At 46.0% G+C, this 13,995-nt stretch overlaps 1 protein-coding gene across 1 annotated transcript in view; it reads right to left on the bottom strand.

Annotated features, from left to right (window-relative positions):
* Nucleotides 1-1,381: 1,381 nt before the first annotated feature.
* Nucleotides 1,382-13,995, bottom strand: part of celf3b (cugbp, Elav-like family member 3b) — a 42,816-nt gene continuing 30,202 nt past the window's right edge. Inside the window, exons 4-13 of the mRNA XM_008292700.1 lie at nucleotides 13,128-13,256; nucleotides 12,960-13,039; nucleotides 11,019-11,201; nucleotides 10,579-10,723; nucleotides 9,738-9,884; nucleotides 9,592-9,657; nucleotides 7,956-8,060; nucleotides 7,701-7,844; nucleotides 6,250-6,413; nucleotides 1,382-1,880 (exon numbers count right to left, since the gene is read on the bottom strand). Coding sequence (XP_008290922.1) covers nucleotides 6,286-6,413; nucleotides 7,701-7,844; nucleotides 7,956-8,060; nucleotides 9,592-9,657; nucleotides 9,738-9,884; nucleotides 10,579-10,723; nucleotides 11,019-11,201; nucleotides 12,960-13,039; nucleotides 13,128-13,256 — 1,127 coding nt within the window. The 3' untranslated portion in view covers nucleotides 1,382-1,880; nucleotides 6,250-6,285. The remainder of the gene's footprint in view (nucleotides 1,881-6,249; nucleotides 6,414-7,700; nucleotides 7,845-7,955; nucleotides 8,061-9,591; nucleotides 9,658-9,737; nucleotides 9,885-10,578; nucleotides 10,724-11,018; nucleotides 11,202-12,959; nucleotides 13,040-13,127; nucleotides 13,257-13,995) is intronic.

Genomic DNA, 13,995 nt, shown 5'->3' with positions numbered 1-13,995 from the left:
AGGCAGAACTGGATCAGCTGTTCCTTCTCAAACTAGATAAAAGCTGACGTCTGTGTTCACATCAGATCATTTCTGGTTTTTGTTTCGTTCTCTTTTATTGAGTGTTGTACTTGAATTCTCTTATGTATTATAGAGGCATTGCTGATTCTGTATTCATGTATATATATATATATATACATATATATATATATGTAGATTGAGATAAATAAAGTGAACTAAACTAAACAACCTTCCCTGAACTTATTTCAACAAGAAGTCAGCTGGTGGTTTATTCTCACACTGACTGAGCTGAAATGTTAAAACACAGCAAAGATTAAAGCGTTTTTAATTTGATTTGATGAATGTTGACCATTTATATACATATATATATATATTTACACATTGACTAACTTTAATGTGTTTACCAAACAAAAGCGACCAAAGAACTGATAACCGAGGACCCTTCTAGAGACAAAAATAAAAGAAGAACGAATCACCGTTAACGTTTTGAACAAAGTGTTTACTGTTGGTCGAATAAATGATCAGTGGAATCTGGATCTGAGCTGCTTTAACCTTCAGTCATATATATGAAACCTGTGATGCATTTTCTATCCATCAGGTTCAGGGATGTTGTTGTTTTGTCCTGAGAGCCTGAAGCTAAGCTGCATGACGCTGAACCTTCGTGGACGACGGTTTACTGGAAAATGTCTGCAGAGATAAAACAACCTTTAATGCTGCTGATAAATCCGGTCGCCTCCCCAACAAGCCCAGGAGATAAGGAGCAGAGCAGCTTCATGTGGCTGGAGGAGCTCCTCCGTCTTCTTCTCTGATCATGAGTGCTGACTCTGCCCCCTTGTGGCCACAGGATGGAAGCACAACCAGCATCATGTCAACACAAACAAACAAACAAGCGGCTGAAGGAACCACATGGGCACGCTCAGTAATGATACTTTTTATTTAAACTTAAAAAGAGAGTGGATCAAAAACAGGATTCAATAAATTAGAAATAAATATAATCGCTGTAATAATTAATAATACATACATATTATAATTACTCGATTGCAGGAGTCTGACAGAAACAGGCCTCCAAGGTGGTTCCTCTAGAAAAGTCTAAAATCAAAATATGTGTAACCCCGACTCAAACCCCCCATAAACAAAATAATTGATAAATAAATAAAAAATAGCTCAAATATTAAAACCTCCCGAATAAAAGTGCGCCCCCTCCCCCCTCCCCGCCCCCCGTGGTTCACCTAAAATCTAAAGTAGAAATTTAAAATAGGTTAGTGATTTCTTCCCATTTTACAATTTGGAATGTAATATCCTTTGTATGAAGATGATGATGTTACTAGTGGTAATAATAATAATAATAATAATAATAATAATAATAATAATAATAATAATAATAATGTCGATGTGTCCTGTCCAGTGTTTATCTAAAGTAGTATTCTTTTTGCATTTTTTCTCGTTTTTTAAATGCTGCTCTTTGTAAACTAAACTATGTACAGGTCATTAGGATCTCCTCCAGTCTCTCTAAACCTACTCGTTTTTGTATTTTCTTTCTGTTTTTTTCCGTTTTTTATTATGAAACATCGGTCCCTCTATATTGGTCATGTGACAGACGTGGTCCGTCCGTCCCACTGATACATCGGCTGCCTCCGCTCGACGCTCTGAGTTGTCGTTGCTCTACTAAAACACCCTGTTCCACAAGTTCTCGGCTGTGTGGGTTGACGGACTCGTGTGTGTTTGCAGGTGTGTGTTTGTGCGGTTTATGTACATATTCTGAGGTGTTGAGTGTGTGTCGTGTGTTTGGATGCACTCCGCGGACGCTCACAGGTAGCAGACAGTCTGAAAAGCACAATGAACCCTGGGGCTTCCACCTCGGCTGGACTCTGATCGGTCACCTGTGGAGGAGGGGAGTCGGAGGGCAGGGGGAGGAAGAAGAGAAGGACGGAGCAGACGTTAGAGTCTCAGAGACACCCGGCGTCCGAGCTTCTGTCCAACAGTCCTGTCAAACAAACAAGGCTCCTCTGTAGCTGCAGCTACCGTCAACACGCTCTCAGCAGCGACCGCTCAGGTCTGGGATGCTCCTACAGCTGGACTCTGGCTCAGGTGCTGGTGTTAACCCTGTGAACCCCAGAACCCTCCGACGGCTTGGAAAGCAAACAAACAGAAGGACTGCTCTGATGTTCAGCTTTCTGAATGTAAACCTAAAGTCATGATGTTCCGTCAGAACCTCTTCATTCTACACATCTCCACTAACAACATGAACTAGATTCTGCAAAAACAAAACATTCTGTGTTCAAGTTCTCAACGGGTTCTCCATGAATCAGCTGTGACCAACAGGCATGTGAGAGAAGAATAAAACTGAGCTGCAGCTCAGAGAGGAACATCCAACCTCCTGGATCAATGAGTAGATGCAGCATGGATCAGAACCAGAGACCAGAGGAGCCAGCTGGTGGAGATACATTCAGCTGATAGAGGAACATCTTTCTACTGATGGTGGAACATCTTCCTACTGATGGTGGAACATCTTTCTACTGATGGTGGAACATCTTTCTACATCTGATGGTGGAACATCTTTCTACATCTGATGGTGGAACATCATGCTGAATGTATCTCCACCAACTGGCTCCTCTGGTCTCTGGTTCTGATCCGTGCTGCATCTATCCATTGATCCAGTAGGATGGATTCTCCTTCAGCCTCTCTGAGGAAACTCTGGCTGCAGCTCACCTGAAGCTCTCTGGATGTTTCCTGTTGGTCAGCTGGGTCGGTGGTGGAGGATCAATAGATTCTGAGGAGCTCAGAATCAGTTTTATTATTATTTTTACAGAATCTGATGGAAAACATTTATTTTTGGTGAATTTTAAAAGGAGCCATGAAGAATGAAGTAATTCTGTGGAAACCATCCCGGTCCTCGGCTCTGATGTGACTGTTTTTCATCACACATGATGCGTTTGTGAACAATCGGAAAGCTGAGAATCGTTCTACTCTTTCTGGTGATGTGTTTTGTTAACTGCTCGTCTGTGGCGTCCTGTTCTGTCGGAAAAGTGACCCAAATCAAAATCACTTTATTCTACATGTCTGGTTTAAAAACTAACCAAAAACAAACAGTTTGTTCTGTAAAAACTCAACAATCTGCTCGGCTCAGTGACGAAGCCGTCGTCGGCTGAGCTGTGACCAACAGTCACCAGAACTCAGAGACTTTTTAGTTGCAGCAGAACAAACTAAACGTGTGAATACGTTAACGTCTGCAGCATGTGCAGCCACAGTTTGGAAAAACGTTGGACCAGTTTTTCAGGGTTTTTTGCAATTTGTTATCGTAAAATAAATGATTAAAGAAAAGCATCTTGGTCACGGTTGTGCTGCTCAGCGCTCCACGTCGCAGTTAAAACGTGACGGGAGCAAATGAAAGAAAGGAGCAGAAGCTGCTGCCTGGAGTTCAGAGGGTTAAAACGGGAAGGCGTCATTCACAGCTGTGGTGTCTGTCGGCAGCAGAGGTCATGGTGCTTCAACACATACAAACACAGTGTCTGGGTCATGCAGCTGGATACAGTGAGGCTCGCCCTCCTGGTGTGTGTCTGCAGGTCGGCCGTGTGTGCGTCTGAAGGTGTGCAGACTCTGGGCCGGTGTGTGCGTCCTGATGAACGTGTGCCTCGATCATGGCAAGCAAACACTACTACCAGCATGCATCACTCTCTGGCATTTGCAGTATAGAAATTCTGGGTGAGAGTTTGTGCGGTGCAGCTCGGGGGCTTCGTTCTATCCACAAGGATTCGTTACGTAAAGGTTTGGCTGCAAATAGAAGCAGAATCCTTTATTTATGGCGTGCGCTGCCGTCGGCCGGCGCCTCCACACACCGAGCCGACGGCAGCGACACGTTTCCTCCTCTTTGGCTTTGTGGAGGCTCAAATTTACCTCAGACTTGAAGGGACCCTGTGTTTGTCTGCTACGGTTCTCCCAGAATTCCTATAGTTGAAGGCTGTTCTCCAATAAGCAAGAGGCACTTGTTTTTCCACCATGACAACCACATACCCTTTACCTCAAAACACGAGCTAGAGGGACAGAGAGAGGAGCTGGGATGGAGAGGTGAGTCCGACAGAAGAGGAGGAGATAGAGGAGGCTGGAGGAGGAGGAGGAGGAGGAGGTGAGGGGAGAAGGGGAGGAAACACCACAGAGGCAGTAATAGAGAACATAAAAAAAACCAAGAGAGAGAAAAACCAAGGAGCAAAAAACTAAAGTGCCACATCAAACAGTGTCATCAGTCACAGTCCAGGATTATAAACTCAGCCTATCAGAGTACAGCTCAACAGAATGCATGCTCGCCCAAAATACGGTGTGCTTTGGTCGCTGGTTTAACCCCGTGAACCCGAAACCCGCCGCCAGCTTTAAAAAAAAAATTACATCTGAACTGAAACTGAAAGATTCTCCTGTTTCTGATGGTCCGTGAACACATCACAGTAAGGAGAAATAGTCCAAAATACGCCTAAAATAATATTACAATATTGTTTAAAAATAAACCGTTTGCATCCAGTGGATTCTGTAAAAACCTCCAAATTCTGAGAAGATGTGAAGCTAAAAGTGGTTCAGCTGGAATAAACGTTCACGCAACAAAAATTCTGAGAGACCTGGAAATATGTCGGACAAATTTTACGTGATTTATTATTTTTTTTAATGATTTATGGCATTACATCTTCTGTAAGAGAAGGTGTAACTCAGTGTCACCAACAGTTAGAAAGTTTTAGGTTGAGCTGCAGGTCGTGTCGACACAGAGATAAAACAGGAAAACAAAATGTGAGCAGTTCAACATGTATGTAAAATGTGGAGTCACGATTATTCCCAGTGTTGGTAAAACGTGTAGAAACATGGAAACATGCTGATTCCAGGTTTTTTATTTTTAAAGCTTCTGTAAAATAAATGTAGAGTTCATTTGCAAAAACAGACAGAAAACGCCACGTTTCCATCGTCTACCTGAGACAGCATCAGTCAAACTCAGGTTCTCTCTGTTCTTGTCGTTCAGCTTCAGGTTGATCGATGTCGTCTCAAGCAAACAAACAAACAAAACAAGTTTTCTGAAAATCTACAAAAATGAGATTCTCTGTTTCTGCAAATGAACTCTTCAAATACTGAAAGAAAATCTTCTTTTTTCCAGATTGCTGACAGAAGACTTCTGAGTTTTCTCTCTGTTCTGCTTGTTGTTTCCACAGCGAGCAAAAAAACACACGAGCGAGTGAAACCGAAGCCGCTCAGGGTTCACGGGGTTAAAACCTCGTCTGTCTCCTCCTGAAGCCCCGGCCGTGGCCATGTTGTGAATCCTTCGCGCCGCTGGGTGTGAAACGTGTCGTGTCCTGCCGCTGTGTGGTGCAGAGCTGAACAGTGTGAGCTGCTGTTTGCTGCTCTACGTTTGTCCACCAGCTGGCTATGGAAACCTCCGGACGCCTCTGAACAGACCACAGCACGACCAGGTTTGTCTCCTGCGTTACACACTAGAGTGTAGCACAGACACAGATGTACACAGAGATGCCCACCAGCACTACTGGACCCAAACAGCTGGTTCAAATAATAATGACACCAAACAGAACACTACAGAAACTGATCAAAAACAAAGCTGCGAAAAAGTAACGGGCGCTGCTACAGAATTTATCAGGTTACTGTGTATAGAGGGTTAATATGGTATCAGGTGTCCAATCAGATGGTTGATTCTGAGTGCAGTCCTGGCTATTGACAGTTATTGATCAGTATGTGCACAGGTCAATACAAAATAAAGTCACAATGCACCAAACACAGTCTGTGGTCACTACAGCAACAGGACATGCAGGTCAACGCATGGCTGGTTGCTCGAGGTGACAGAACAAAAATTGCCAAGGGCAACCAACACAGGCAATCAATCGCCACAGCAACCCAAACACAGGCCAACCAATCAACTTACAACAATGCGAGAGGAAGGGGGGGTCGGGGCTTTATCGGTCACTAGGCAACCATTGCCATAGCGATGTGGGTGTCCTCGAGAATTATGATTGGACGGAAGGATCTTGGGTGAGGTAAGTTGCCGTTTCAGGAAAAGATCAAAACAGCAGGAAAGAAAATAAATAAGATTGTGAAAGAAAATAAAAAAAGGAAAACAATATTTTAGTATTTTCACTTTTCCTGAGATGATTAAGTTGTTTCTAACCCAAAGCACATTGACTGACATGTTAAGCTATCATCATACTGTCAAATCTACGCTGCTGCTGCTCCAACATACTGAAGCTCTGACTCTGTCCACCTCCTCACCTCTCTGTAGTCGCTGCTCCTCCTGTCGGGCGGCGCTCAGTACGGGCGGTTGGCGTCTTTGGGCCGCTTCAGCTGCACTTTCAGTCTTTTCATGCCGATCTGGAACCCGTTCATGGCCTGGATGGCGGCCTGAGCGCTGGCCGGGTTGTCAAAACTCACGAAACCTGAAACCAAAGAACTCGCGTTTCACTTTCTGTCACGTCAAGTGGCTTCTTTATCTGCTGAACTTCGTCCGGTTCTTCCTGGACGCATTTGGCTTTAACAATGAACTCGGTGATCGGTCTCCTGTTGTTTTAAATATAACTTAAATTCATTTATTAATTGAGGTGACATCAGTCTCTGAGCACGTAGACGACTGTTTGGGAAACTCCTTCCATTTTCTTATCTAGTCCCGAATTTGCCCCGAAAATGTCAGAAAATGTAAACTTTTGCAATAAATGACCGACTGTGTACACCAGGAGGATGGAAAACTGGATTAGCTAACATGCTAACAGGCTAGTCAGTAAAGCACGGTACATACGTCCTGCAGCTACATTTCATCTTCATTTCATTTTTCAGGTGCACCATTTCATTTCATGTGAGATGATGTATTATTTCAGGATAACTACGTTTCACATCTACTCCAGTCTTATGTTATTTCAGGAATGTTTCGTACTTTTATCTTGTTGCTTTTCTTCTTCTCAGATGCTGCATTTCTGATGTTATGTCACTAATTTATTTTCTAAGCAACATGTGGCCCATAAAATTCCGTCGGGATGAATAAAGTAGAACTTTATCTTATCTTAAAATATTATAATAATGAGATGCATTTCCTTGTGTTGAACACCAGGGGGTGCAGTCCACATGTTAAACGTATTTAGGGACATGAAGAAAAACTATGTGGAAGCAAAGCAACACATTCGTTTTAGTTTATTTCTGTGGTTTTAATGGTAAATTATGCCCTGCGTACCTTGATAAAGTGGTTAAATTCAGATTACACGTATTTTCTTCTGGTCTTTACTGAAAATAGGTCAGAAAATTAGCAGTTGGAATAAATTTTCATACATCCTGTGACCAAATATTTGACCAAACTGGCTCCAGATGTGGCAGAAAAACCTTCCGACTTATTTCTTGGTTCTGGTAGAGGCAGTGATGCTTCGTGAACACCAGGGGGCGTCGCCTGTTTACTGGACGGATTTACGGACATGAAGAAAAACGATGTGGAAACACGGCGCTGTGCTCACTTATTATTATTTATACGTGTAAACTCCCTTATTTGTGTGACTTTAGGTTAAAATTATGACCTGTGGACTTTGACAAAGTGGTTAAATTCATAATTCAACCTACTTTCTGCAGGTTTTTATCACAAATAGGTCATTATATTTATCATTTGGGATAATTTTCAGCCCTCCGTCCTCTGATACCCTGTCCTCCCCCGTCCTCCCCCGTCCTCCCCCGTCTGGGTCGCTCACCGAAGCACTTGCTCTGGTTGGTGGCTCGGTCCACAAACACCTTCGCCGAGATGACATTGCCAAAGGGCAGGAACATCTGCAGCATCTCGGAGTCGCTGAACTCCTGAGGCAGGTGGTAGATGAAGATGTTGCAGCCCTCCGGACCTGAGACACACGAGGCAGAGCGTGATGAATGTGGCGGCGCTGATAAACAACCTGAAAGGAGCTGAGAGCAGGAGAGGGGCGTGGCCCCAGCCAGACGGGAAGTCGCTTCACCTTCTCTCTGCTGCTGTTGCTGGGGCTGCTGGTGTTGCTGGGCAACCAGCGTGGGCTGCTGGGGGAACGGCTGGCCGACCAATCCGTAGGCAGCAGGGTACGCCGCTATTGGGGGAGACAGACAGCAACAAAAGCCTGATTGGGTGAAAACAACAGGTGGCAACATGCAGAGTCCAATCAGCGCAGCCCCAACGTCTCCTGCTGAAGGTGAAAACTATTAACTGCAACAACTGAATGAAGAAGCTAAACAATGACGCTGTTGATGTGCGAGCGGCCGGACTCCCGGGCCATGAATCACGATGACGTAAAGGTGCGCTAACCTGTATTACATTACAGCAGCCTCCCGTGTCCCGGAGAAATCAGATAACTCACAACAGAATTAATTCCATCAAATTGCCCTTGAAATATTTTCATCCTCCAGCGTCTGAGAGCAGACACATGGCCGTCCTTGTTGCCCATTTACAAGTGGACGTCTCCATCCAGCCTCCGGCCTGAGCTGCCTGCTAACAGCACGCCTCAATATGGATCAGACACGAGCAGCAGCGGCCCGTTTACATTTACTACCGACACACACGCTGAACGTCTGAGGATCAGACTGGGTTTGGACGGTGCAGATGTGCAGCAGGTCTGATCTCCACCGTCTCACATCTACTCTATATTAGACCTGCACTCAGGTCCAGTTTAAACCTCAACGGTACGTTTGGAAGGCAGCTACCTTCAAGAACCACACCATTAACAGAACCACAAACTGAGACAAAGTGGGTCTTTGATTTATCAGCTAGAAACTGTAAAACAGAGAACCATCAGATTTTCAACTTTCCAACAACACGAGAATTTATCGTCTGTTGAAAAACGTTAACGTCTCGATGAAACGGAACCGTGCAGACGTGAAGTTCTGTTAAAGGAGGCTGACCAAATCCAAGCTCAGAACTACATCCATCCATCATCTCTACACCTTCATCCTCACCAGGGTCATGGGGGGGCGGAGTCTATCCCAGCTGACTCAGGGTGAAGGCAGGTTCACCTGGACAGGTAACCAGTCTATCACAGGGCTACACTTAGAGACAGACAACCAAGCACACTCACATTCACACCTACGGACAATTTACAATCACCAATTAACCTCAGCATGTTTCTGGACTGTGGGAGGAAGCCGGAGAACCCGGAGAGAACCCACGCTGCACGGGGAGAACATGGAGACTCCACGCAGGAAGATCCCGGGTGTCCTCACCGGGACGCCAACCGGAGACCTTCTAGCTGTGAGGCCACGGTGCTAACCACTGATCCACCTGCAGGCCTGGTTCTAGAACTGTAAATAGAAACATCTATACCATGTGGAACCAATGTTTTTTGGTCGGAACACACTGATTCCAGGTTTCTACAGTTCTTGTAAATGTAATAATCAAAGAAAGTAAACTTTTCTTTTGGTCTCCGTGGTTCTGACTGAGTCCTGCTGACAGAAGACGTCTCTGGGTTCTGTCTCCTCCTTCATGTTCTGGTTCCACAGAGCTGCAGGACTTTGTGTTGCACAGAAACATGAACCTCAGTGAAGGACCATGAGACAGGAGCTGCTGCTTGGACTTGAGAGGGTCACAACATGTAAGGGTCCAGAGGTTGGGTGATGGTCTGCACTGACCTGTGTAGTGCTGCATGCCAGCGTAGGCCTGCTGCAGAGGGTCCAAGGCTGCTGCCGGACTCTGAGCTGCAGAAGGTAGAAATAAAACCGGTGAGGATGAAAAACACCAGACGAGCAGGACTCCTACTGGGTTTGTGCTCACACACCTTGATATGGGTGGACCCCGTTGGTGTATAGTGTTTCCGTCTGCTGGCCGTTGGTGGGAGCTGCAACGCTGCTGTAGCCGTTCACTCCGATTGGTGGAGGCAGAGCTGGAACAGGTGTGGCTGCAATAGTAGGCGGAGTGTTGGTACCTGCAGACAGACCCGCAGGGAATCAGTCCTGCTGCTGGACATCATCTGAGCAGCTTTCTTACTGTTCTGCCTTTAACAGCACAACTAAAGACTTTAACGTCGTGACAAGCAGCGAGTCACGGTTCCTCTCACAACAAAGACACGAGCTGCATCTCAAACATCCTCAAATGTTCAAAGTTCTTCACTTTACTGTCACAGAGGAAAGAAACCAGAAAAGATTCACTGAAGAAGCTGAAACCAGAGTTTAGATGAAAAAACTACACAAACCGACTAACTGATGATCAGACTGGTTGATTATTAACTCACCAGCAACTGATAAAACTTATAAGATTTTAAAATTACATTTAGGCACTGATGCACAGAAAAATTAGATCAACAATAAATAGATTGGATAGAAGCTATAAAAACAGCAAAGAAACAACCTGTGATAAATAAACAGTGATTAAATACTAGACGGTTAGAAAACACCACGGAGGAGTCAAACTGACGGCAACACGTTTTCAGTAAATGTTCTGGATGGATCGATCAGCTGTTTGGTTCTAAAACATGCATCAGTTTCCTCAGACGTCCTGTTTAGTCCAAAGATGTTCAGTTTACTGTCACACGGGAAAGAAACCAGAAATCACTCCGACTGAAGGAGCCAGAGTTCAGATCAGTCTACCAGACCACCGCTAACCGACCCGCCTCAACCTACCCGAGGACGGCGTGATGGGCGTGATGGGCGTGGCGATGATCCCGTTGGCGTTGAGCGCCGCCATCTGCTGCATCTGCACGGCGGCGACCGTTGCCACGGGAGACAAGTACGCCGACTGAGCGACCAGAGCCTGCTGCTGGACGAGCTGCAGGCGGGGAAGGAAGCGAGAGGGGGAGGACAAAGAGACGGTCGCAGGGATGTGGCAAAGAGAGGGAGAGGAAGAAGAAAAATGAGGGGAAGGAGCAGCGATGGAGGAACAGATGAATAGAGATCTAATTAGGAGGCCATTATGTCCTGAGTCAGTGGGTTAATGGTTGTGTGTTGCGGGAAGGCGAATGCCAGATGACGTATGTTCTGTTGTCTGGGTAATAACATTAGCCCCAATTAGAGCTCTGATAGCCTCTTCAGACTTATTACATCCTTTCATGAGCCAGCGCTGCTCGCTGAGGGCTCGCCTCTGGCCTTGCCTGTGCGTTGACGGCCTGAGTGTAGGCGTTGTAGGCGGGGAAGTTCAGGGTCATGGGGCTGAAGATGCCGAGCTGGGAGGCGACCTGCTGCATCCTCCGGAGGCCTCGCTCCTTCTCCGTGTCGGCGAACTTCACCACCAGGCTGGACGAGGCGCCCTGAGAGGAGAAACAGGCGACGTGAGGACACACCTTACTGTAATCAGATTACCTCCAGGCTGTCCACACACTGACAGCTCAGAGGTCCTTCAGTAGAAAGTCAGACTTCTGGAAGTCATGGAAACTCAGCTGGAAACAACGATAGGTACTGAAGTACAGGAGGAAGTTTAGCTTTTACCTTCGAAAATATCCTCGTGAGAGATTCAGAGAAATGCAGTAAACTGTCCATTTATCTGCACATATGTGTAGTAAACACACATATGTGTAGTAAACACACATATGTGTGCAGTAAACACACAGCAGGAGCTGCTCCACACTGCCCAACATGGAAGACGACGTTAGGGACAAGATTTCACTGCCTTTGGGATGATTCAGCGCTCTGGCTGAGGTTAGTGTGGTGATACAGCCCAGTCCACTGTTCTGTCTGCTGGGATGTGTCCCTCAATCATTACGATCACAGAAGAACACTGAACATGTTCTGCTCATGTTCTGCTGAAGGCTGTTCTGACCAAATGGGCAGAAAGTTTTCAGTTATTCAGAGAAGTCTTAAGTCATTTTGGACCATTTTTAACTAACTTTTGATTAAATTTGAGTCAAGTTTCAATCGTTGTGGACATGCTTTGAGTCATTCTGGACATTCTGGTTTCTGTTCTGCTGTAGACGCTCTTGATGATGTTGTTCTCTGGATGTTCTCCTGCTGGAATGTTCCTCTTCTTCATCTGGTCAGCCAGTATCCTGGTTCATCCTCAGACCTTCATGGAGCTTCTAGAACCTTCATCAACACCTTCTGCCCTCATGCAGCCCCACATCATGATGCTGCCACCTCCGTGCTTCACTGTCAGGACCATGCATCCACTGTGGTGGTCCTGGTCAGGTTCACACCAAACATCTGGACTCCATGTGAGCCCAACACATTGATCTCCATCTGACCAGAGGATGTTCTCCAGCATCCATCAGGCTTCTGTTCATGTTCTCTGGTGAACTTTGATGTGGAAGTTTAGCTGTGAGCAGCAGCCAGGTTTAGTTCTGCTCCTCCGTCCATAGAGGCTGATGTTCTGAAGTGTCCTTCACACTGTGTGAGCTTCACACTAACTCTGGTCTCCATTGATCAGCCCTGTGCCAAGTCTGAAGCAGCTGCCTTTGTCTGGTGTCCACAGCTCCATAGTGACAGTAGTTGACTGTCCGTGGAGTCATTGTAGGAGGACGACCACTGCAGCCCTGATCAGTGCTGCTGTGGCTCCTTCTGGACCTCCTGGTTCCTGCTCACACTGGGCTGCACTGGGTTCTAGCTGCTCACTGATCTTCTGGATCCTTTTCCATCTTTGTCCAGTCTCTCAGTCAGATGTTTCTCCTCCTCTGTTCAGGTCTTCTCCATGTGGAGCCATGATGCAGACATAGACACAGTCCAGAGGTCCAGAACTGAGAAGGTTCTGCTGCTCTCAGCTCGTTGTAGAATGAGCCTTTCACTTTTGTCCCCTCAGGGTTCTACTGTAGGACCTTCATCTTCAATGTAGTCTTTATCTCTGATAGTTTCCAGGAGGAATCTTGTTCCTCGTAGCAGTGATGTCGTTACTGAGAGGTGATGCGATCTCAAATGATTTCACATTTCAGTGATGCTGCACTCGTGTCTGCAGTAGTTCATGTTTGGACCTTGGCTACATGTCTGTTTATTCATTCATTCATCAGGCTGATACACATTTATATCACATCATTACCAGCAGGAAGGTTCCCACTCACAGCAGTGTCCGGGCTACTTACGGGCATTGTGCGGCTGCCGTGCAGGCTGTTGATGGCAGCTTGGGCCTCGGCGTGTCCTTGGAACTTCACGAAGGCGCAGCCTGCAACCAAACATTGAATTACAAAGTGCTGCTGAATGAAATCAGGTACTTTGTCTTGTCTTATTTGTGCATTCTGCTTGCATTCTACCTTTGCTGGTGCCGTCAGGTCCTCTCAGCACAGTGCACTCATCTATGCTGCCGAAGGGCTCGAACAGCCTCCTAACGTCCTCGTCGCTCTGCTGCTTCCCCAGCATGCCCACGAACAGCTTCCTGTCCTCTGAGGAGAGACATGAAGACAGAAACATCTGCTTCAGTTCCCTAAAACCAGAGGATCCTCCTTCATAAAGGTGGTGGAGCTACCGCGGGTCTCCACCAGGGGGCAGTGTTGCCTACAGAGAGTACTCGAGTAAACCTGCCAAACACCCCGCTGACTGTTTTCCTCTCTGTCTGATCCGAGCCGACACCTCCTCTTCTATCCGTCACACTGTGTGAGTGTGACTACAGTCTAAACCCACTGAACTGAGCACGTTGTCCTCGTCTGGCCCAACCTCCAGGTTCACGGTGCGATTAGCAAAGGGTTAAATTAGGATTTGTGAGGAGGGGAAGCTGTTGTTCAGGAGGACGGTTCTCAAAGGTCACACTGCAGACAGGAGGAACAGGGACTACTTCTTCAGTGGAAAGTAGATCCAGTGAAAGCGGCCACACTGTGTTCAGTGTTTATTTAATAAAAGACTGAATTCCTGGGTTGTGTTGGTGGAAGCTCACGTTCAAGCAGATTCCTCTCATTCTGCTTCTATTTGTTTTTCTCTTTATAATTAAAACAAAGCAGCATTTTAAATCAATCTAAAGAAAAAACATCCTGTCAGTTAATCTTAATTTTTATTTTGAATCATTATTCTTGATCAGTATTTGCAGTGAGCGACTCAGCAGGTATCTTAGAGGCTGACAGACTGACGATGTGGTTTAGCAGCAACACATAACTGATGAATCTCTGCAATCATCACCTTCAGCTTTAT

The sequence above is a fragment of the Stegastes partitus genome, unplaced genomic scaffold, assembly GCF_000690725.1.
Source record: "Stegastes partitus isolate 25-593 unplaced genomic scaffold, Stegastes_partitus-1.0.2 Scaffold824, whole genome shotgun sequence".
Taxonomy (NCBI): Eukaryota; Metazoa; Chordata; class Actinopteri; family Pomacentridae; genus Stegastes; species Stegastes partitus.
The sequence above is the reverse complement of the archived record's forward strand: the minus strand, read 5'-3'. Positions and strand labels throughout refer to the sequence as shown.